Consider the following 24,148-nt stretch of genomic DNA (forward strand, 5'->3'; position numbering starts at 1 on the left):
CAAGCCCCTCAATTGCTCAGACTGTACACTGTACCTATAATGCAAGTCGCTTTGGATAAAGGCGTCTTGCTCAATGCCGAAAATCTGAATGGACTAAGGTAAAGGAGTCCAAGAGTGCTGCCTAGGACGCTGGCGTTCAACCAAATCGCAGGTAGATTGAATATTGGCACATGACAAGGCTGAATGTGTGATAGACGCTAAACAAGCATCATCGCCATCATCATCTTCGGTCACGATCAGTAGCTGAGACTTGCTGCCTCGCTTTCCTTCCTCCATCGCCTCCCTCTTCACCTTTCACTCTCGTTCACCCACTTCTAGCCCAGCAGGTCCGGATGCGAGTATCAATCGACAGAGATGGATGGAGGGGTGGGACCGGGTGGGGTGAAGGGGTGGAGAGAGAACGGGGGTGATGCAGGACATTAAAAAACAGAACAACATCACGATCACGTACTTTCTAAAAATTGATAAAAAAATTATAAAACCTACTGGAAGGATTTTAGATGTGCCCTGTTCCCTCCCTTCAAACCCGTTAGTTTGAACCCTGCCCTCCCTCTCTCTCCCTCTCTATTTATCACTCTCTGTCTTTCACGTACTCTGGTTTCACCAAACATAGCTAACGCTCAACACTTGACCTTTGAAGCTTGAACAAAATCAGAAGGCTGCTGTGTGAACTGAATTGAATTCTCTCTCTTTTTTCTCCTCCGTCTTCTCTTCCCTCTCTCTCTCTCTTTTTTTCGGCTGGCACTTTTGCCCCTTCTTTCTTCCCTCTCTCTCTCCGACGCCCGAGTAGAAGTGGACCAAAAAGGTAAACACCGTGTTAACGCCACAGTTTCCCCCTCTCTCTCCCCCTGCCCTATTTTCTCTCATTCTCTCTCTTTCTATCACTCGTTTCTTCTCTTTCTCAAATCCCTGGCCCGTGTGACGTGGTCCGGTTTGACTTAACCTCCTCCTTCATTTTTGCCTCGTGCTCTTTCTTTCTCAGCCTACCAAAAAACAAACGTGCAGTCAAACACCCTCAGACACTCTTCTTCTCACCTTCCACACACTCTCGGTGTAGACGAGACAGACATTTTTATTTCTTTCTGACTTTTTGTTTGCTCTTTTAAAACTGGGCGTCAATTCCGACCCCGTTGTGTCTTCGCTTTCTTCTACTCTTGCTCATCTTTCTGGCTTTCGATCGTCTGTTTATCCATTCATCCGTTCATTCCTTTGCCTCCCTCAGGGACGAACTGTCCATTTATTAAAGAACAACCTTCTCTTTTGTAGTATCGGTAATGAGTGGCGTCATCCTGAAGCCCTGCTGTTGTCGTACGTGTGTGTTTGTTGTCAGGAGAGTGTGTTTGACCTTGATACGACCTCGGTCGATTCGATTTCGAGTCAGAGGCTCCGGCCGATAGAGTCCCTTCTTGTTAACTAACCCGCATTTCATTGGCTCCGAAGGAAGTTCCAGTTGCGTAGCCCCTTGCCCCCTTGCTCCTTTGATGCTACCTCAACTAACCATGTAGCACAATATCTATCTTTCTATCTATCTAAACTACAGAGCCAAAGGTTTGTGGACACCCCTTCTGACTGCCGGATTACCACCTGCATACAATCAAGGACAGACATTGTACAGAAAAGCTCAGCGATGTTCATCATGCCACTTGGTGGACTAGAGACCAGAGTTCCAAACCAACTCCAAACCGAAGCAACAAGTCACCCGTTATTCTGGGCTTCCAACCATCACTTTGGATACAACACACCATAGACACCAGAACACACGATGCAACTGTTCAACACATTTGGGAAGAATTAGAACTCAGATTGTGAGCAGGCCAATGCAAATAAGATCAGTGCCCGATTGTACAGATGCGATTATGACTGGAGGGAAGTCTCCACAAAGTAAACCTCTAGAAAAGTCTAGACAGGAGGTAGTTCCTCCATATAAATATTAGTGACGTTCAGGCGCTTGGTGTCCACAAACTTTTGGCCATCTCTCTCTCTTTCTCTCTCTTTCTTTCTCTCTCGCAGACATGCACTCACTTTCACTCACACTGGAACTGTTGAATTAATGATACTTCTTTCCTTCACGCAAGCAGCACACACCGTACAACTAGTGATGCAAGAGTGTGTGTGTGTGTGTACGGGTGTGTGTGTGTGTGTGAGGGAGAGAGTGAGAATGTAAATGAGAAATAAGAAAGCGAAAACCCCCAACTCGATTACCGTACAACTCACCACTCTGTATTTCCGTCTCCCGTCTCTTGTTCCCTGTTCTTCGCCTCCTTCAAGTCTTCGTATGCCCGGGCGCTCTGATTGGCGTGCTGGAGGTGAGTTTGGTGCGGGAGGCGGAGCATCAGTCGGGGGCGTGGTGCAAGGATCCGCTGCAGGCCGCAGACAGGCTGTACGTGATGCCGTGGACGCCGTACCGTACCGACACGCTGTACGAGTACGCGTCCTGGGACGACTATAGACAGGACCGAGTCACCACCACCTACAAGTGAGTGCAGCTTAAAAAATACAACATGGGTACTGGGGGCCAGGTTTGATCCTCACACTGGAAAGCGTCCATATTGTCTTAATGTGTCTTAATGTCTGAGTGGGTTGACCTTTGACACATTGGCTCCACAGGCTAACTAGCTAGCCTGTATGCTGTCTGCAAACTGGGACATGAGAGGGTGAGGGATCTATTAGATGTTTAGGATGATGGTAGTCCTTCATAGTTCACTTGTTAAAAGCAGTAGCCTGGGGGACGACTGGTTGGGAGTATCTTCAAAACATCAAGGGGTGTCACAGGTAGCCTTGCTGAGTACCAATCAACAGTGGTCACAGGAGGGACGAGCCACCAACCGTCGACAAGTTGTTGGGAGCCAAGACTCTTTGATGCCAGATGACCAACAGAGGGTTTTCTATGGATCCAACTGCAGATGTTTGAGAAGTTCTTCAGGCACTTGAAAAGGAACTAGATCGTCTACTTAATGTCTAAGTGGGTTGACCTTTAATAGATTTGCTCCACAGGCTAACTAGCTAGCCTGTATGCTGTCTGCTAATTGAGACGTAAACAGCGTAATGCTGGTGCATGTGAGGCTGAGGGATTGATTAGATGTCGGGCTGATGGTAGTCCCTCATAGTCCACGTGTTGAATGCAGTAGACTGGGGGACGACTGGTTGGGAGTATCTTTGAAACAGCAAGGTACCAACCAACAGTGGTCGGAGGAGGGACGAGCCACCAACCATCGACAGATTGGTTGCAAGGGGTGTCACAGGCAGCTTTGCTAAGTACCAACCAACAGTGGTCACAGGAGGGACGAGCCACCAACCGTCGACAGGTTGTTGGGCAGCCAAGACTCATTGATGCCAGATGACCAGCAGAGGATCTACTGTGGATCCAACTGCAGATGTTTGAGTAGGCTGATGGTAGTCCCTTGTAGTTCACGTGTCGAATGCAGTAGACTGGGGGACGACTGGTTGGGAGTATCTTTGAAACAGCAAGGGGTGTCACAGGTAGCCTTGCTACCAGAGTACCAACCCTCGACAGGTAGTTGGGCAGCCAAGACTTATTGATGCCAGAGGACATGATTAACAGAGGATCTACTGTGGATCCAACTGCTGATCATTTTAATCCTGGTGATGCATCCAACCCTTCCATGTACGGGGCTGTGCGTACACTAAACCCCCCCTAGCTGGCCGCTCAGGTGGTGCAGCGGTAAAAAGACACGCGCTGCAACCAGGGCTGGATTTCGAAGGAGCGTCGTTTCGAATCCAGCTCTGCCTTCACGGTCGAGGCTGGGCGGCTATGGACAACGATTGGCCTGTTGTCCGGGTTGGGGGCGGGACTTGAGACCGTAAGGGATGCTCTCTCAGGAACGTGGCGGTTGCGCCCTCTGCTGGCTGGTTGGTGGCGCCTGTATGGAGACGGGAGGGGGTGTGGCGGGGTGTGTGATCCTCCGTGCACAGTACTCTGCCACGCTACACTCGTCAAGTGTGGGTGATAAGACGGTCGATTGGCTGTGCACGTTTCGGAGGAGGCGTGGAACGGCCTCGTCAGCCCCAATCAGGAGCAGGAATCCGCACTAATGAGAGGATGATAGATGGGATGAAATTGGACGCACTAAATTTATTTAAAAAAATAAAAATTTAAAAAATAAAAAAACCCTAGCTGAAGTGAACTCGGAAAGTGTTTCATTTTATAACTATACTCTCAGGTTGCCGAGTCGAGTGGACGGCACCGGCTTCGTGGTGTACGACGGCGCCGTGTTCTACAACAAAGAACGAACGCGCAACATCGTGAAATACGACCTGCGAACGCGCATCAAGAGTGGGGAGGCCATCGTCACTAACGCGAATTACCACGACACGTCCCCGTACCGCTGGGGAGGCAAGTCGGACATCGACCTCGCCGTCGACGAGCACGGCCTGTGGGTCATCTACGCCACAGAAGAGAACAACGGACGAATAGTGCTCAGCCAGGTGACGATGGCCGACTTTGTGTACTGTAATTTGCTAGCGTTTCTTGAATCTCGCATTCTGACTGGGCGGGGCGTCTTCCTGTTTACGCAGGTGAACCCGTACACGTTGCGGTTCGAGGGCACATGGCAGACAGGGTTTGAAAAGCGCATGGCGTCAGATGCGTTCGTGGCGTGCGGAGTCCTATATGCCGTCCGTTCGGTGTACCAGGATGATGACAGCGAGGCGGGCGGGGACTACATACTCTACTCCTACGACACGCGGCGTGAGAGGGCGGATCCCGTAAACATCGCCTTTCCAAACCAGTACCAGCACATCTCGTCAATAAGCTACAACCCAAGAGACAATCAGCTGTACGTGTGGAACAACTACAACGTGCTGAGATACCCACTGGAGTTTAGACCTCCACAACCCACTGCAGGTAACCGGGAGAGACCTTATGTGGGAAAAAAAATAATAACAAGAACATAATCGTGACCTGTTTGTCTTGGTCTATCTTTCTTCCAGACCCGCTCTCGACTTCTCTTCTCTCCTCTACCACCGCTCTGTCACCTCTTTCCACCACCATGTTCTTCGGCTTTAGCACGACCCCGCCTCTTTCCATAACCTTCAATCCTGCCGGGTCGAAAAACAGAGGACGGCCCATTACGGTCTCAGTGCCGGTGACGATGCGCCCACCACAGCAGCCTCAAGGGCCTCGTGTGCCTACTTGTGAGGGTAGAGTGAGTCGTGGGGTGCAGTGGCCCCAAACGTATCGAGGAGAGACCGTCCAGAGACCTTGCCCTAAAGGATCGCTGGGTAAGTACGTGTCATAGTGTCGACATTAACACTGGCACCTGGGTGAACCTTTCCTTATTCGAATGCTTTGTTTGTCTCCTTCAGGTTTAGCCTCTTATCAATGTATGTCTGATGAGGTGTCGTGGAACCCCAGAGGTCCTGACCTGAGTAACTGCACGTCACCGTGGGTCAGCCAGATCGCTCAGAAGGTCAGTCTCTCATCGAAGGTCATGTATATCGTATAATGCCTATAAATTGTGGTCTAATTTATCTTTTCCTGTTATCCTTATCTAGATAAAGAGTGGCGAGAACGGGGCGCATATTGCCACCGTGCTCGTCAATCACACCAGGGGGCGGGTCTACGCAGGCGACATCACTTCCTCCGTGAAACTGATGGAGCAGCTGTTGGACATTCTGGACTTCCAGCTGCAGGCGCTGCGGCCCGGGAACAAGGACTCTGCGGCGCGCAACTATAACAAAGTACGCCTCTGAAAATACGGCTAAGAAGTTAGCATGGAGATAAAAACATTTTAAAAAATTTTTAACGCTTCGTTTGTCTTTCAGCTTCAGAAGCGAGAGAGAACGTGCAGAGCGTTTATACAGGTAAGCACAGAGATGATTAATATGAGCACACCAACCATAAGACGTTCACTCGACGAGCTCTTTTATTTGGTCCACCTATCAGAGACACACATCTATCAAGCTTTACTTAATAAACAGGTGCATTTTGTAGGTATACAACTACTGATCTGTGCTACCACATAGACCCCATAGGACTATCACTGTGTAGATGATGTTTGGTAGGAGGATCTGTGTGTTGTTCTGGAGTCTATTAGAATCCTTTAGGTACACATGCCCTGTTGTAGGTGGACCTCTAGGTGGTCTCTAGTCCTTCTGATCACGTGTCGCTTCTGGCTTTATATTTTGGGTTGGAGCTCTATGCTATACTCCTCCCAGAATTGGCACTGAGGTGTTTAGAAATCCCAACAACACTGCTGCACCACCTTAGTGTCATTTCAGTGCTGAGAAAGGCCCGTTACAGGGGGTACAGGGGAGAGACAGCAATCCATGACTGTACACACCGGTGAGGTGTTCCTAATAGTGCTCAGTGAATAAATATCCATGAATAATTGATTCATTTTTAATAACCTGATCCCGGCCAGGATCGTCGAATCGTCTTGTGTTACTATTTATTTATTCATTCGTTCATGCCAATTGGGGTCATGGAAACACCTGGAAACATCACTGTAAAGGTCACCGATTTATCACAGGGCACAAAACAACCACCCACTGAGCCACTCACTAAGACATTAGCATACAAAAGTATGTTTCGGGAGGTTGGAGGACCGGAGGGAACCAACACAAACCAAGAGAAATATCACCTGGGTGAGTAAGTGATGTACTGACCCATGATGGACTTGCACCCGGTCCAGAATGTTGCAGTGCCCAAAGCAACCCTGATTAGGCGGCCAGTTGGTGCAGTGGGATATTCCGTTAGCACACCAGCGCTGAGATTCTGAACACCCCGGTTCCAATCTCGGCTGGGCAGCATCTAGTTGACAGTGCCTGCAGCAGACAACATTGGCCACTGAGTCTGCTAAGTGGGTGGGGTCTTCAAACCCAGGACCCCAAGGCCGAGACACCTGGGCAGAAGTGGATGAGCCTCATGTTTGCTTGATCACCTCCGCTCAGCACCCACCTGTCTCTGTCTCTGTGCAGGCGATGGTGCAGACGGTGGACAATCTTCTGAGCAGAGAAGCTCTGGACTCATGGCAGGACATAAACATGACAGAGCAGTCTCACACAGCCACCATGCTGCTGGACGTGATGGAGAAAGGCGCCTTCCTGCTTGCCAACAACCTTTACGAAGGCCGGTTCAGCGAGAGAGCACCGAACATTGGTGAGATGCCGTCGGAAAATACTTCTCATGTCTAAGAAAAGTTCTGACGTCTCAGAGTCCCACTGAACAGCTTTGAGGCTTTCTTGACCAACATCAGTGGCCAGCCATACAAATGCTAAAAGAATGACATAGTGGTCACTGGGACATCCGACAAGCTCAAAGTCAGGTGTCTAAATACTTTTGGCCATACAGTGTAATGTTCCCCTATTGAAGGACAATTCCTCTATTGATGTTCCAGTTCATTCCAAAGCTGTTGAGTGGGGCTGAGGTCAAACCGAGCTCTTCTTCATGTCTTTATAGGGATGTAGCCATTCTGGAACAGGAAAGGACCTTCCCTAAATGGTTGCTACAATGTTGATTTATTACCTGTTAGCAATTTGTTGTAGCTGAAACACCAGTAGTTCCAATACTGTTGTCCATATAGTGTGGCAACCCCCTTGGCATAGTTGAGAGACCACGGTTTAAAAGGGTAGCCATCAGGTCATCGTTAAGCTGTCGTCCACATCTGGAACACATGTGGAAATAAAGACTTGGGCCACTTAGTCTAAGCCTCAGTGTGTTTCCTCACACTTGTATTGATTGTGTATGTGTGTTTGTGTTAGATCTGGAGGTGTACGTGTTGAACACGGAGATGGAGGTCAGGGATCTATTCTTCCCTCACTCGTACGACAGCGACAGCACCATTCATCTGTCGGCGGCCACCATCAAACAGTACAGCCGCAACGGTCAGTACCTCCGTGTGTCTCTGTGTCCGGTGGTTTCCCTTCGTACGGCATTGTTAGAACCCAAAACTGGAGAATGTCCAAAAAAGAAAACCAAGGAGCAAAGAAGATGGGCCACCTCCATGCTCGACCATGGTGACCATATCCTTCTGGTCATAAGTCTTCCCTTTCTTGCCCTGGATGATCCTCTGATCCACGTGGGCAAACAGTTCCAGTTTTGATTGTGGCAGTTGTAGCCTAGCGGTTATGGTACTGGACTGGTAAGCAGAAGGTCGCTGGTTCAATCCCCACCACTGCCAGGTTGCCAATGTTGGGCCCTTGAGCAAGGAACTGCTTTGGGAAATGATTCCTCACTCCATAGAACTGTGTCCCCTGTCCAAATTCCAGGGGTGTATTCCAGTCCAACGTTCCTGTGCTTCTTGGTCAAGAGTGGTGCACACCTTGGAGTCAGGCCATGAAGTCCTTGGTTGTTTGGACCTATAAATCCTTATTTTCTTCTACTTCTAACTTTTTGCACTTGTTGAGAATTGACCAGCGTCAACGCTTTGTGGTTGCAGGTCAGGTGAAGGTCGTGTTCGCCCTCTATAAGAACCTGGGTCCGTTCCTGTCCACCCAAAATGCCACGGTAAAGACAGAAGCTGAGCTGAAGCCAGGAGGGCGGACTTTAGCTGTCAACTCTCACGTCATCTCCGCCTCCATGAATAAAGAGTCCAGTCGAGTGTTTCTGACCGAGCCGGTCACCTTTACACTTAGACACCTCCAGGTGCGTGCACACACACACTTGAGGGAGTGAAGACACCCACAAAGAGACACGGTTTGGTCAGTACTTTGTGTGTATTCCTGCAGCTGGATAACTACTTTGGGCCGAACTGTTCCTTCTGGAACTACTCGGAGCGCTCGATGACGGGTCAGTGGTCATCTCAAGGCTGCAGGCTGCTGTACAGCAACAACACACACACCACCTGCTCCTGCTCACACCTCACCAACTTCGGTTTGCTCATGAACCACCACAAACCGGCAGTAAGACACTCTTTCTCACACAGTACCGCTTTCTTTCCCTTGGTTTCTCTTCTCATGCTGATTTGATGTTTCGTTTCTCTCTCAGTATGCGGGTGGCATGCAGGCTCTGGTTCTGTTTGTGGTCTCCTGGGTGGGCATGGTGATCTCCCTGGTGTGTCTGGCGCTGTGCATCTCCACCTTCTGCTGCGTGAGGGCCGTGCAGAGCGAGCGCACCACCATCCACAAGAACCTGTGCCTCACCCTCTTCGTCTCGCAGCTCCTTTTTCTTATCGGCATGGAGATGACCCAGTACACCGTAAGTACAGGCTCAAAGCAACAATACGGGGGACACCGGCTGAATAAGAACAGCATCTAAACTTAGGTTAGATGTTACAGGGGGTGCAGAATTTGCTCAATGGGGTGCAAATTAGGTAGGAACTAAGGTACCGAAGACCAGGTAATGATACAGGTAACTACTGTAGAATCAAATAGAAACACGGTAACACTAAAAAAATAAGTACTAAAAGTACTAAAAAATAAGGTACAAATTCAAGGCTGCAGATCAGATACAACACAAAGGATACAACAACTGAGAAACCTCCCAGGGGATGGAATTGTAATGCCGTGAGTTCTATGTTGTTATCTCTGTACCATGCTGTTCCTTGATCTTCATGCCAAGTTGTCACCCAGATGTTTATGTGTGTTGTAACAGGATTAGATAATACTCTACATACCGGTAAGTGGGGGAAAGGTCAGGTAACTACATGGGATGAAGATCAAGTTCGACTCAGTTGGTGCAAAGCTAGTCAGATAAATCCTGGGGGGGAGGCGGGTAAAGGTCAGGTAACAACACAGGGAGTTTAGATTACATAACAATACCAAAGGAAGTGCAAACTGGGTAATTCAGATCAGGTAACAACAATGAGGATACAATTTGGCTAACAAGACAGGAGACATGGACCACGTACTACACGTTGGATGTTGACCAGGTCCAATGCACAGGTAACACAGCACACCAGTGGGCGCCAACAGGAACAACGATTGGCTCGTTCGCAGGGAGGGTGCCGGAGGGGTTCCTCATAACTGCTGCAATTACGACCTCTGCTGGCCGATCGATGGCGCCTGCAGGGTGTGTCTCTCCGTACACAAAGCTGATCTGCTGATGAACTCGCCTCGTGCAGGTGAAAAGATGCAGTCGGCTGCTGCACACTTGTCAGAGGGGGCGTGTTACATTTACGTTTTCGGCATTTAGGCGACGCTTTTATCCACTACTGTGACAGTATATTGTCCAAGCAAGTAAGGGTTAAGGGCTTTGCTTAGGGGTCCAACAGTGGCAACCTGGCAGCGGTGGGTCTTGAACCAGCGACCTTTTGATTACTAGTCCAGTACCTTAACCGCTAGGCTACAACTGCCCCTGTTAGTCATGGCTCTCCTCAGTCAGGAGTAGAGGTCAACATCAGCAGAGGGAAAGCGTAATGCAATCGGGTATTTGGATACGACTAGATTGGGAGGAGTAATGCGATGGTCGATAGAGGATGATGTCTTTCCCTGTCTGTCTAGGTGGCATGTCAGGTGCTAGCTGCCCTGCTGCACTTCTCGCTGCTCTCCGTGTTCTGTTGGTTGTGCGTCGAGGCCGTGCAGCTCTACGTGCTCCTGGTGGAGGTCTTCGAGAGTCCGTCCTCGCGCAGAAAGTACTACTACACGGCTGCCTACGGCTTTCCCATGCTCGTGGTAGCCATCTCTGCATCCGTCGACTACACCAGCTACTCCAGTACCACTGCGTGAGTCTAGTTTTCTTTTTAATAACAAGCGTAATTCGACATGATCTGAACAGTGTCTTAACACGTTTTGTTTGCAGTTGCTGGTTGCGTGTGGACAACTACTTCATCTGGCTGTTCATTGGCCCGGTCTCCCTCGTTATCCTGGTAAGCAATAACGACCCGGTTAATGCAACTTTACTCGATTATTGATAATTGATTGTTATTTTTATTTACAATGATCTTTGTCTTCTAGCTAAATCTGGTGGTCCTGGTGGTAACAGTGCACAGGATGATCCGCCACTCCACGGTGCTCAAACCCGACTCCAGCCGCTTCGACAACATCAGGTACGAGGCTTGTTAGGGTCATGGGGGCTGGGTTAGAGGTAAGAAGTGCTCCCGAATGATTTTATTGTGTAGAACTATACCCTCTGTTAGGTGTTGGACTGTATGTTCGGTCACTCTCCTTCTGCTGGTGACGTTGACGTGGATCTTCGGCCTCCTCTTCATCAGCGAGAAGAGTGCACTCATGGCCTACCTCTTTACCTCCTTCAATGCCCTGCATGGCCTCTTCATCTTTATCTTCCACTGCGCCCTGCAGAAAAAGGTTCTCGACTCTTATCAATTGTTATGAAGTTATTATAGTTACCGTATACATCGTATTGACGTTGATTTGGGTCTAGGTACAGAAGGACTATGCTAAATGTTTCCGTCAGTCATCCTGCTGTGGCCACGTCTCCTCCGGTTCCATCAAGAGCTCTGCCCACCGCGGCAACAACCGCTACTACAGCGGAGGCCAATCGAGACATGTCCCAGCGCACAGACAGGTAACACACTCGGTAGCGATCCTAGATATCCTAGAGCAAAATTTTAACATGAGCATGGGTCGTTACCCTCTGTGTTTGTCTGCTTGTGTTCAGAGCCGTATCCGGAGGATGTGGAACGATACAGTTCGCAGGCAGACCGAGTCTTCCTTCATGGCTGATCTCAACAACACACCCACCCTTAATAGAGGTAACACCTTTATCTCCTAATGCTTGATTACCCTGTCCAGATTTCCACCACACTTGTCTGGTCAGTCAGCATTTTACGTCATGAGCTTCTTGTGTGCTAGGCTATAGACTCTGGACTTAAGTGTCACTATATGGTGAGAAGTACCTTATTTTGTTAAGGTGGCATTGTCCCCTAGGCAGTAGTTTTGAAAGAAGAAAAAGAAGATCCTACAGGGTTTTGAAGAAGGCCGGGTTTTGCTGCCTTGACCAGGCTCTTCATGTTTGCTATAGGCCTGCAGTTCCTATACCTGCACTTGATAAGCTGAACTTAGTTTTAGTTTGAAACTAAATTATGGTTTAGTGGGTGCAATGTCACTGTCCATGGTTCTGAAGTCCCTTGTACCTTTTCTGAACGAGCTGATGGTGGCTATCCATGGTCTTGAAGATGTCCTCGGAGACAAACAAACAAACAGGGGGGCGATCGTTCCACCACTTAGGTGCTAGTACAGAAAAGAGTCTTGATGCCAGACTTCCTTGAGCTCTAGTTGGAGGATCAAGAATCCAGAGTGAGAGACTAGTGAAGGTTGTGTGGTACAGGTCTCTAAGGTAGACATATAGACATGGTTTGACTAGTTGCTCCACCCATCTCAAGACTTCAGGCCTTCTCTTCCCTTCCAACAACAGTGCCTGACTGACCTTGGCTCAGAATCTAACAGACACACCCTAAAGTCCTGCTTACTACTGCTATCAGTTCTGCAGCACTGCCCAACATACTGTAGTTTCACATTTCCATATGACCAGTGTCCTTCAAAGACCTTCCATAAGTGGTCATTAACAATTCCCTGCCAATCACCAGCTACCATCCTTGGAGAATAAGGGTGAACAGGTGACACAAGGACACTAGCTCTCTCCAAACTGCACTTCGTGCCAGGTCACTGCAGGTAAAAGCATCTAAAAGAGGGTGCCTCCTGCCTCCTGGATTCCTGAGTCTAGTGTTGGTTTGCTTAATTGAGCATAGCGGTATGCCATTCCTCTCATCACTGCCTGACATACTCCGATAGTGCTACTGAGCCAGCTTCTGCAAGGTCACTGTTCCCAAGGACGTCTTCCCGTTGCTTCTGCAGCCGACCCTAGGACATGATGCTTATAATAAAATCTTTTGTTTCAGGAACTATGGGTAATCATCTTTTGGCCAATCCGGTGCTGCAGACTCACTCCGGATCATCCCCTTATAACACGCTGCTGGCTGAAACCTTCAACCCGTCCTCGCCGGCCGTCTTCAACTCCACCGGTCAGTGTTTGTACCCACTTCTAAGTGAAAGATAGACAGATCTGTCTGTTTCTCTGTCTTCCTATCTCTGTATCTGTCTGTTGTTCATCTGTCTCTCTGTTTCTGGTCTGTAGGCACCTTCAGAAATTCAAGTATGGGACTTTATATTTCTGTCATTTTTTATTCCATGCACTCGATCATTTCATCCGTCGTGACTGGTTCTGCTTGTTGTCGTGTAATACACACTGTATGGCCAGAAGTATGTGGACACCCCTTCTAACGATTGGATTTGGTTTCTGCCACATCGACTGCTAACAGGTGCTTAGTAAAGAGGCGGGTCAGCCAGAGACTCGGATGTTTGATGAACAGGGGACGTTTGTTCCACCACTTGGGTGCTTGTCTTCCTTGAGCTCTAGGTGGAGGATCAAGAATCCAGAGAGAGAGACCGGGGTTTTATGAGTTCTCCAGTTGCTCCAGTTGACTACACAGAGCTCTGGTCTCTACCCAACATCAGTGCCTGACTGACCCTACTGACACTATTGCCTGAATTGGCTCAGAATCCACTAGGCTTCCCAGAAAAGTGGATGATTTTAAAGCTACAAAGCAAAGTGGGAGCGGATGGGGATGTCCAACAAGCTCATGGTCAGGTGTCCCAATACGTTTGTCCGTATAGTGTACGTAAGCTTTGCACTGGTGGTAGTAAGTCATTTCATGAGCTTCCATCAGCTCCATATTTTTAATTAATGCATAAAATAGCACCACTTCTGGTCACAGGCGTAGTGGCCAAGTCTTTGAAATTGCATGAACCACAAACCACAAACCACAAATCTGTACCATTCGCATAAAACAGCTCTCTGTGGGAGGCTTAGACTTTTGGATTTGACTGTGAATTGCTAATATGGCTGTTCTCTTTTTGTCCTATAGAGGGCACTCTTTCTCACAGTCGTGAATCCTGCGGTCTGGAGCCGGTCCGGCTGAACGGAAACTACAACAACAGCTACTCGGTACACGGTGGCAGCTCCGACCTTCTCGGCAGCGTTGCGGTTGGAGATGTCAGCCCCGCCCTTTTAACCCCGAGAGGGGCGGAGCCTCCAGGTGGCCTGCGCAGGAATCTGTCGGACGCCGCGGCGCTGGAGAAGATGATCATTTCTGAGCTGGTGCAGAGCAATCTGCGACCTTCCAGCGATCGCTATGCCAAGTCTAATAATACCACCGAGACTACCCCAGAGCCGCGGGATTACGCCACCGCGTCGATGGGTCACAGAGAGCCCCCTCAGCGTCCTCTCCCCCGCCCGCCCCCGCCGCCTCCGCAGGATGACGAAGAGCCGCTTTACAAGGGGCTGGAGAAGCCCCGACTGCCTGAGAAACCACGTATCCCGGATAAACCCCACCACCCGGAGAAGCCCCGTCTCCTGGAGCATGTGCAATCAGTGTTCTACCAGAGCGAGGAGGATTCGGAAAGCTTCTCAGCCGAAATTACGGACAGCGTGGCCGGAGTCGGGCCCGACTCCTCCTCCCTGTACGCACGAGACAGGGACTCGTCGTATCCCGACAGCAGCCCGGAAGGGTTGGGGACTGAACCTCATTCAGCCCTGCCTCCTGACGAGTTATACTTCAGCACAGGGAGACACGCCCACGTCTCTGCTTTCTACCAGCCCCCTCCGCGACGGACCAATGAGGAAGCCAGGCTGGGGCTGGACGCCGGCCACGGAGAGGCCGATGGACAGATGCAGCTGGTGACTAGTCTGTGACTAGGGCGCTGGTGACCAGGACATGGAGATCTAGGGGAGGAAAAGGGGAATTGACCCCATCGTCATTATCATCTGTTACTTTTGTACTTTGCTGATGTACACAAGTTAGTTTACAATTTAGTCCCACTAGCAAAGCCGGAATCTGACCTCGGTTTTACAGAATTCCCTTACTTTTATCGACAAAGAACCTTTCAAGAGTGCCCAAAATAGCAAATCGAGCATTAGCTATAGTTTACAGGACTCTAAGAAGCTCTAGGAAGACCTTTTATGACCTTTCTAGTCATCTCTTACCAGCTAGCTACCAGTCCAGCACCCAGGGTTCCGCCTGTGTGGTTTATGCTACCATGCCGCGCCAAGCAAGTTGCGGAAACATCTTAAAACCTCTTAAGATACAACTCAAGCACAAAGCTGAGCAGTTGAGCGCCAAGAGTCTCGATTAAGGGACTGACGATGGCTGTTTGACGATTCTGGCTAGCTCAAAACATTAACCCGCCAAGCTACCACTGCCCAACTTGTTTTTAAGAATAGTGGGGAAAAAATGCACAACTACTGATCCAACGCAGGTGCTTCATATGGCCGTTCCATTCCGCAGATAACACAGGGCTAATTATAAGATGCTAACAAAATAGCGATAGCGACAGTATTCGTGAGTAACGACTGTGAATGGACACGGTGCAACCTGAAAAAAGCACATCCAGCCCAATCACGATGATAATGGCTTCCTCCTCTGAGTCTCTGTCTCTTGGTCACCTCCACACCCACCCTGACCGTCTCACTGCCATCCAACGCTGTCTCTCTTCCTTCCATCGTTAATGCATATTCTGACAACCTGTATTATCTGTACCTCGTATCGCATCCGTTTCTCATAATTATGATCTCATCCGCCGGGCTTTGTTCACACAGCAAACGTCTAAACTTCCCTTTAATTCGGTTTATATTCTATACGGTGACAAATTTAAAGGCAATCGATCTTAAGTAAAGTAAGACTGATGTAGAGATAGAAGACTTCAGAGGCACAGTTGGCAGTTACCTAAGTTACCCAAGCGACAGTTGAAGTCAGAACCTTCCGTACCCTTTTTAGGGGACCGGTATGCACCACCAACGTTTAGTCCAAAAAAGTGACATAGGGTGCGTTCGAAAACCTAGCTCTCTCTCTACATAGACTGCATTTTACGTCATCCTACGCAAGCTCTTGAGAAGGAGGCTGCTCGAATTCTTAGATACCTTGACATGCTGCCTAGTGAGGTACCTTGAATTCGAACGGTATTGTGGCTGGATAACGAGGGAGCATCTGATGCTGCCTGTGTAGGCAGTAGACAGCAAGGCACAAGGTTTTTAAAAACACCCACTGTGAGGTCAGGTATACAGTTAAGGTAATGGACTAGTAATTGGAAGAGCACTTGATCAAGCTCCCCCACTTCCAGGCTGCCATTGTTGAGCTTTTGGCGCTCACTGGCTGGGATTTTACTTGGTTACGCAGTTGTAAGTCACTCTGGATTAAATCATCTACTACATGGCATAGACGTCAATGGAAAAACCAAACAGATTCTTTCCCAAATGGTCAAATACAGTTAAAAGTGGCACTCCCCATAGTCAGCCATCAGCATCAAGTGCTAAATCAAGCTGAAATTAGGATTTTGGAATGGTTTTCCCAAACACCCCACCTTAACCATGTAGAGGTAAGTCAAGTCCCCTCTAGAAAACCAAAAATGGTCAAAGATTCAACCAGAGTGTAACCAAATACCAGTTGCCTTGCCTTCAAAACAGACGCATCAATAAGTGTTCTGACATCAATTGAAATCAACTGGGGGGGAACTGTCTATGTACTGTGTAAAGGTTTAAGCAGGTGCCCTTATTTTCGGGGTCCAGTTTAGGCATCTTGAACCTGAAACGGCAGTCTGGCTCTGACATGGCAGTGTAAGCGGTAAAATGCTAAGCAACCGAGACCCTTGTCCTTCCAAGTAGTCTGTAAATTGAACCCTGGCACTATGGATCGCCCAGCCAAATTGGTAAGCCGTTTACACAGACAAATCTCCTCCCCGTGTGAATTAGGGGGTCCGATTGAAGCCACTCCTGGCTGCAGTGTGAACGGAGCCCGTGCTTCCATCTCTCCGTGTCCTCTCGGTCTTTCTCAGGGTGGAGTGGTGGATCGGCGCCGCGATCGTTTCGTTCCGTGTACTGCTTGTTCGTTTCCTGTCCCCAAACCGTTTTGAAGAATGTGACGACTTTGTCAAGAGTAACTGGACTAAAAAAGACTTGACATTGCCAAAAATCTCGTACACACACAAGTACTTTTTTTTTTTTCTTCGTCGCGACGGAGCAGGAGTTTGAACTCTGACCTGCTCGGTTACGAATAAACAAACAGACAAACGCAGGAACGACGGACCTGACGGACCTCTACAAGCCTCGGCTGAACGGTTCTGAGCTCGAGGCTTCGTTCCCTAACTGTTTTCTAGACTGTGAATGCTGTCACGACCACAAGAGCGATTCTGTTGTGTTCCTGGTGTATATAGCAGACGAGGGAAGCGATTGAAACTCTTGTAATACGTATCTACCGAAAGTCACGAACAAGTAACGTAAACGGATGTGTAGGTGATGTGGACGATTCTGTATCTTCTCTTCCTCTATAGTCTATATTCCACTTCGTTCTTCCCGTCTCCCCCTCAGTCCTTCCCTTACTTCCCCACGTTTTCCTGCTTTGTCTTTTACTTTTTACTTTCTTTTCCTCCCTTTTCAAGCAGGTAACAGAAGGACAGGGTTTTGTTAACGACATAGACGAGAAATGTGTTTTTATAAGAAAAAAATAAAATAAAACCCATCCACTATTTGAGGACTGGTCTTCTGCCAAGCGTTTAACTTAGAGTACTGTAGACTATCAGGAAGCTCTGACCTCAACACCCTTGGTCTGAATTGGACTTGGGATGGAATACAAGCCAGGTAAACTTGGCTTCCCAGAAGATTGGAGACTTTTATAGTCTGGGATTTAAAATGAACCAAGCTCATGGTCAGCCGTCCAGATACTTTACCTGAGACTTTTAGTTGTAGTCATGCTCATATCATATTAGCCTAGTGTTTCTGGAAACTGGAGTCACAGACAATAGCTGGAACAACTGGAAATGTCCTTCAGAAGCTGGTGTCCTTCTTGTCTTGGCTAACAATTACTAGTTTAGAGCCATTTCATCAACAGTGTCACCATTTCCACCCAAAGTAAAAAGGTAAGTACTTGCTAAATGCTATAAATATGCTATAAATATGAACATATACCATTATAAAATACTAATACTATGTAGTTGATTAAGGCAGGGTGTAGTATGAGTAGTAGGGCAATGTTGCAGTGTTGAATTGTGACACCAGAGGGCGGTCTTGTCTTGTACATCAACAATCATCAACAATATAGTAGCATTACAGCTTATCTTGGCATTGCTCCCCAATACATTTGATAAATTACCTTGTGCCCACCACCACCACCCCTAGAATAGTGTACAAACCACACAAATTACAAATACAATAGTTACTAGGTGGCCTAGTGGAACAGCAGAACCTGGATTCGATCCTCACCTCTGGTCACCGTCTGAGGGACATCTGGCTGCACGGGTAACCTACAGGTATTCCTCTCACCTCCTAAACAGATGCAGAAGTTGTTATGGATGCTCTAAATGAAGTCAGTGGTGGATTGGTGCCCTGTGCTCTGCCAGTGTTTCCAGGTGGCGCCACACCCACTACGACTCCGCACAGGATGAAGTGGTCGGTGAAAATAAAGGAATGGGACACAGCCTGCTTTGCTAAACTAAATCAGACTAACTACATCCTAATAACAATTTATCCCAACGTAAGTATGGACACCCCTTCTAACTGAATTTAGTTGTTTCTTCCACATCCATTGGCAATGATAATAATGTTACGCTTTTGACAGTGTGGCAACAGTACAAATGAGCTTCAGTTCAAGTCTCAACCCGACTCAGCACCTTTGGGACGAATTAATCTTGGATTCCATTCCAAGATCAGTGCCCAATCTGACTGAATCTATTCCCTGAATGGGCACAAATTCCCACACACACTCCACGGTCTTGCAGAAAGGCTTCTCAGAAGAGTGGGTGATATTAAATGGGGTGTCCAGCTCATATTCAGGTGTCCTAATATATTTTAACAAATAATAAATGTTAGTTCTTAGATGAAATATAATTGTAAGGGGTTTTATGAGTGATTTATTACACCTGTTAGTAATTGTTGTGACTGAAATACTTGAATTTGATCGTTAGAAGGGGCGTCCCAATACTTTTGCACCCAGGTTTGAGGTAGCAGGTGAATTATGTTAGTGTTAGAATAATATGGTTGGTATGAATGGATGATAAAAAAAAAGACTAAATAAATAAAGAACTAAGAAAGAAATAATTAATAAAAAACAGTTTTAATATATTTGCGTACATAAAGGGACACACTGATTTAAATTGTATTATTTAGTAGTTTAAATGGGAAATGTATTTATTTATGTGTTTTCATATTGAATGTATTATATAATAATGAGCAACACTGTTAACTATTTATTCAGTTATTGATTTTACAAACTATTAAACTGGGAATAAAAGAGTGCACCTAACGTTAGCTAAATTAGCTTAGCACGGCTAACACAAGCTTCCACATTAAGCAAGTTTATCTACGTTTTTGCTGCTTTATTTTCCTATTTATTGACTTATTTATTATCAGAATATTGTATTTATGGTGTAAATTATGATATAAGGTAAAAATGTGTCACTTTCTGAGGTAAAATAGTCCGTTAACATTGAGCCGAATCGATTTCAGAGTTGAATCGACTCCAAGCGTTAGGAGCCGACTCCCTGTTAACAAAGCGCAGAGTTGCTTATTTGACTCCTTTAGGAATCGACTCTCGGTGTATTCTCCAATATTATAACTAAATTCGTCCTATTATAATCGATTTTTGTGTAAAAACAACTAGAATGTGATTGTATTTCATACATAAACGTGGTTATTATTATGTGTATATATATATAATGTGGTTATTTAAGCTATTTAATGGTGTGTCATATGTTTATAAATGTCACATTGCACACTGGACAAATTTAGCACCGTTTAAAATAGTACGAGCGACTGGAACTAGCAAAGAGGAACAAACCTCCAGGAAAGTGAAACTACATTACAATAACAATGCAAATACCTCCAAGTGTAAACATGGAATGTTACCGAAATATTTCGTCATGACTGAGGGGATTTCCAACGCAGATTTTTGGACAATGAGCTAGTCAATGAGCTAGTCAACAACCTGGACAGCAGTGAAAGCAACAAACAAGACTCTAATGTGATCTAATCCATTTTACTTTACTGGTGAATGTCTAAATTTGTCTTTAGGCATCCCCCAAGACTCTTTTAGAAAATCCCCAGTGGTGGGGCTTGAACCAGTGACCTTCTGATTACTAGGCCTTAACCACTAGACTATGGCTTGGTTCCATTCACTGTCACGGCCAATTTTGTATCTTCAATCAGCCTGAGCGCATGTCTGCAGCCTCGTGGGAGGATACCAGAGCTCCACCTGGTAATGGAACCCAGGACCTTCTTGCTGTGAGGCGACAGTGCCGAGCGGCCATGCTGCCCCGAGTATCTAGGATCATGATTTGTCTGAAACCTTTACAGTGCCGTTCCCACAAGTGTCCTGAGGTGACCAATCACAAGCCTCTATATCGACTTCATCAGGTATGAAGTCAGTGCTACAGGTCTGGAGTCAATCAGCTTCTTGGGGTATCAGGACAGTGGTAGCCTAGTGGGTAGAGCTTTGGGCTATCAACTGAAAGGTTGAGAGTTTGAATCCCAGCTCTGCCATTCAGCCACTGTTGGGCCCTTGAGCAAGGCCCTTAACCCTCTCAGCTCCAGTTGTACTGTATGTCTGTATATGTATATATGACAAATAAAGGCGTTCTATTCTTTCTATCTATTGGTCTTTGGAACTGGAACAATGCAGTAAGTCTGACCTGCACCTTCAGTACTCTAGCACCCATCTCACCCATCAGATATGATGCCCAGGTCTGGATGAGGTGGGGGGTGATCACTGATTGCAATCTAGGAAGGGAGGACACAAAGGAAGGGTTGGATGGGGAGACGTTCCGGCGAGGTGACTATCAAACCTATCGAAGACGGTGTTTATCTGCACATCATCAAGCTACAAAACAAGTACAAAATGTCTCAGGTTCCTAGAAATATGCTTGGTACCAGCGTAGACGTGGCATACATGGCATACCTTGTGAAAGCTTATAGAATCAAGGACTGTAAATCTGTCATTTTGGCTTATAGAAAAACATCGGGGTTGTACACGGTCTGTTACAAATCAGGAACTACGAGCAGCAGTTCTCCGCAGATGTGGCGCTTTAGACTTCCACATTCTGCTCGGCGGGTGTGAAAACCCATGACGTGTGCTTCCAGGTTTGCCATCAGCTGACCTGCCAGGGTTTTACTGAACATATGGAGACGAGGTGACAGTAAAGATTAGGTCATGCTAGCTTTCTAGCAATATTACGCTCAGTTTGGACTGACCGATACCAACTTTAATTAAGCTGCATTATTTTGGGGGTTTGGTGAAGGCAGGTCGCTTTGAGCCCTCAGGACAAGGGGAGTGTTCAGAATTTTAAGACTACACAAGAGTCAAGAGTTCCCTATACCCTTTGGAGCAGTGGTAGATAATCGGTTAAGGTACTGGACTAGTAAGCAGAAGGTTTGTTGGACCCCTGAGCAAGATCCTTAACCCTTGCTTGAATTGTGCTCTCAAAGTTGTAAGTCTCATTGAATAAAAGCAGCCACCGGAAACCCCTTTGGAGGGGTATTTGGAGGCTGTATTGTTACACTACAGTGCCTTGCAAAAGTATTCAGCCCCCTTGAACTTTTCAACCTTTTGCCACATTTCAGGCTTTAAACATAAAGATATGAAATTGTAATTTTTTGTGAAGAATCAATAACAAGTGCGACACAATTGTGAAGTGGAACGAAATTTATTGGATATTTTAAACTTTTTTTAGAAATAAAAACCTGAAAAGTGGGGCGTGCAATATTATTCAGCCCCTTTACTTTCAGTGCAGCAAACTCACTCCAGAAGTTCAGTGAGGATCTCTGAATGATCCAATGTTGACCTAAATGACTGATGGTGATAAATAGAATCCACCTGTGTGTAATCAAGTCTCCGTATAAATGCACCTGCTCTGTGATAGTCTCAGAGTTCTGTTTAAAGCGCAGAGAGCATCATGAAGACCAAGGAACACACCAGGCATGTCCGAGATACTGTTGTGGAGAAGTTTAAAGCCGAATTTGGATACAAAAAGATTTCCCAAGCTTTAAACATCTCAAGGAGCACTGTGCAAGCGATCATATTGAAATGAAGGGAGTATCAGACCACTGCAAATCTACCAAGACCCGGCCGTCCCTCTAAACTTTCAGCTCAAACAAGGAGAAGACTGATCAGAGATGCAGCCAAGAGGCCCATGATCACTCTGAATGAACTGCAGAGATCTACAGCTGAGGTGGGAGAATCTGTCCATAGGACAACAATCAGTCGTACACTGCACAAATCTGGCCTTTATGGAAGAGTGGCAAGAAGAAAGCCATTTCTCAAAGATATCTATAAAAAGTCACCTGGGAAACACACCAAGCATGTGGAAGAAGGTGCTCTGGTCAGATGAAACCAAAATCGAACTTTTTGGCCACAACGCAAAACGTTATGTTTGGCATAAAAGCAACACAGCTCATCACCCTGAACACACCATCCCCACTGTCAAACATGGTGGTGGCAGCATCATGGTTTGGGCCTGCTTTTCTTCAGCAGGGACAGGGAAGATGGTTAAAATTGATGGGAAGATGGATGGAGCCAAATACAGGACCATTCTGGAAGAAAACCTGTTGCAGTCTGCAAAAGACCTGAGACTGGGACGGAGATTTATCTTCCAACAAGACAATGATCCAAAACATAAAGCAAAATCTACAATGGAATGGTTCACAAATAAACGTATCCAGGTGTTAGAATGGCCAAGTCAAAGTCCAGACCTGAATCCCATCGAGAATCTGTGGAAAGAGCTGAAAACTGCTGTTCACAAACGCTCTCCATCCAACCTCACTGAGCTCGAACTGTTTTGCAAGGAAGAATGGGCAAAAATTTCAGTATCTCGATGTGCAAAACTAATAGAGACATACCCCAAGCGACTTGTAGCTGTAATCGCAGCAAAAGGTGGCGCTACAAAGTATTAACGCAAGGGGGCTGAATAATATTGCACGCCCCACTTTTCAGTTTTTTATTTCTAAAAAAAGTTTAAAATATCCAATAAATTTCGTTCCACTTCACGATTGTGTCCCGCTTGTTGTTGATTCTTCACAAAAAATTACAATTTCATATCTTTATGTTTAAAGCCTGAAATGTGGCAAAAGGTTGAAAAGTTCAAGGGGGCTGAATACTTTTGCAAGGCACTGTATATGGTCAGAAATATGTGGACAGCCCTTTTAAATATTGAGTTCCGGTGTTTTCCCTTTCCTGCTCCAGTTTGACTGCACCCCTGTCCACAAAACCAGGTTAATAAGACATGGTTTGATGAGTTTGGTGTTGAGGAACTTGTTTTGGTGGCTTGGGTAAACCCCTGGCCTCAATGCTACTGAACATTGTAGGTAGCAATCAAGGCATCGATTGCAGACCAACCTCACAGATGCTCTTACAGTGCACAATAGCCACAGATTCCTCAAAATGTACTGGAAAGCCTTTCTAAGGGAATGGGAAGTCCAACAAGGTCATGTTGGCATCCCAATACTTATCTATTTCTTTACTGTCCCAACTTTTTTGGAAATAGGGTTGTGTTTTTCTCAAGGCTCCTGTGTCAAACCTCCAGGTTGTGCATCATCAGTCTCGGTCTAGTCTGTGTTCTCACACCCTCGGCTGTAGGAGGTCGGGCCAGTAGAAGACACCACCAGAAGAGGAATTTTTCATCTTACGTATGGTAATCAGAAGGAACGACGACGCCGTGTGTTAATGCCGCTACGTCGCCGGCTAGAGAACTTCCTGATGGGTTTTCCCACCGGTTATACCCGCTCCCCTCCACGCTGTGCTCATCTTTTAGCATACGGCTCGGTCACGAGGGCCGAGAAGCCGATATGAAACCAGTCAGTACTTTCAAAAAGGAACAGAGAAAGAGTCGCTACAACCGCCCCCTCACTCGCTCTTCTACACCTCGCTTTCCTTTTCTGCGCGCTAGCCTCGTAGCATTTCCTTCATCTCATCTTTCCGGCCTGTGAGTCGCTGACGGCGCGCGGTTGTTTTCTAGCATTACGGGATCCGTGTTTCTGGCCCATCGACGAATAGTCCAACAGTTTATCACACATCCCAGCTTGTTTGGAAGGGTCAGCCATTGTACGGGGAGGGTTAAGGCCCTTGCACAAGGACCCAACAGTGGCTCAATGGCAGAACTGGGATTCGAACTCTCAACCTTTCGATTGACAGATCAAATCTCTACCCACAAGGCTTCCGCTGTCCAAGGGAAACTTTCCCTCTTTCCATTACTT

At 47.0% G+C, this 24,148-nt stretch overlaps 1 protein-coding gene across 4 annotated transcripts in view; it reads left to right on the forward strand.

Annotated features, from left to right (window-relative positions):
* Window positions 1-17,436, forward strand: part of LOC134329205 (adhesion G protein-coupled receptor L1-like) — a 38,943-nt gene extending 21,507 nt beyond the window's left edge. The window contains exons 5-25 of one of the 4 annotated variants that reach the window (XM_063010397.1): window positions 2,269-2,476; window positions 4,182-4,446; window positions 4,537-4,864; window positions 4,951-5,241; window positions 5,326-5,429; window positions 5,515-5,700; window positions 5,785-5,823; window positions 6,940-7,120; window positions 7,723-7,845; window positions 8,400-8,605; window positions 8,689-8,862; window positions 8,948-9,157; window positions 10,402-10,622; window positions 10,700-10,766; window positions 10,855-10,946; window positions 11,037-11,205; window positions 11,282-11,425; window positions 11,519-11,612; window positions 12,759-12,881; window positions 12,995-13,012; window positions 13,785-17,436. In XM_063010397.1, coding sequence (XP_062866467.1) covers window positions 2,269-2,476; window positions 4,182-4,446; window positions 4,537-4,864; window positions 4,951-5,241; window positions 5,326-5,429; window positions 5,515-5,700; window positions 5,785-5,823; window positions 6,940-7,120; window positions 7,723-7,845; window positions 8,400-8,605; window positions 8,689-8,862; window positions 8,948-9,157; window positions 10,402-10,622; window positions 10,700-10,766; window positions 10,855-10,946; window positions 11,037-11,205; window positions 11,282-11,425; window positions 11,519-11,612; window positions 12,759-12,881; window positions 12,995-13,012; window positions 13,785-14,611 — 4,070 coding nt within the window. In that variant the 3' untranslated portion in view covers window positions 14,612-17,436. Of the gene's footprint in view, window positions 1-2,268; window positions 2,477-4,181; window positions 4,447-4,536; window positions 4,865-4,950; window positions 5,242-5,325; window positions 5,430-5,514; window positions 5,701-5,784; window positions 5,824-6,939; window positions 7,121-7,722; window positions 7,846-8,399; window positions 8,606-8,688; window positions 8,863-8,947; window positions 9,158-10,401; window positions 10,623-10,699; window positions 10,767-10,854; window positions 10,947-11,036; window positions 11,206-11,281; window positions 11,613-12,758; window positions 12,882-12,994; window positions 13,013-13,178; window positions 13,230-13,784 lie in introns of those variants that run through there. The other 3 variants (XM_063010395.1, XM_063010398.1, XM_063010396.1) reach the window with 3 other exon arrangements.
* The last annotated feature ends 6,712 nt before the right edge of the window (window positions 17,437-24,148 follow it).

The sequence above is a fragment of the Trichomycterus rosablanca genome, chromosome 15 (genome assembly GCF_030014385.1).
Source record: "Trichomycterus rosablanca isolate fTriRos1 chromosome 15, fTriRos1.hap1, whole genome shotgun sequence".
NCBI classification, from domain to species: domain Eukaryota; kingdom Metazoa; phylum Chordata; class Actinopteri; order Siluriformes; family Trichomycteridae; genus Trichomycterus; species Trichomycterus rosablanca.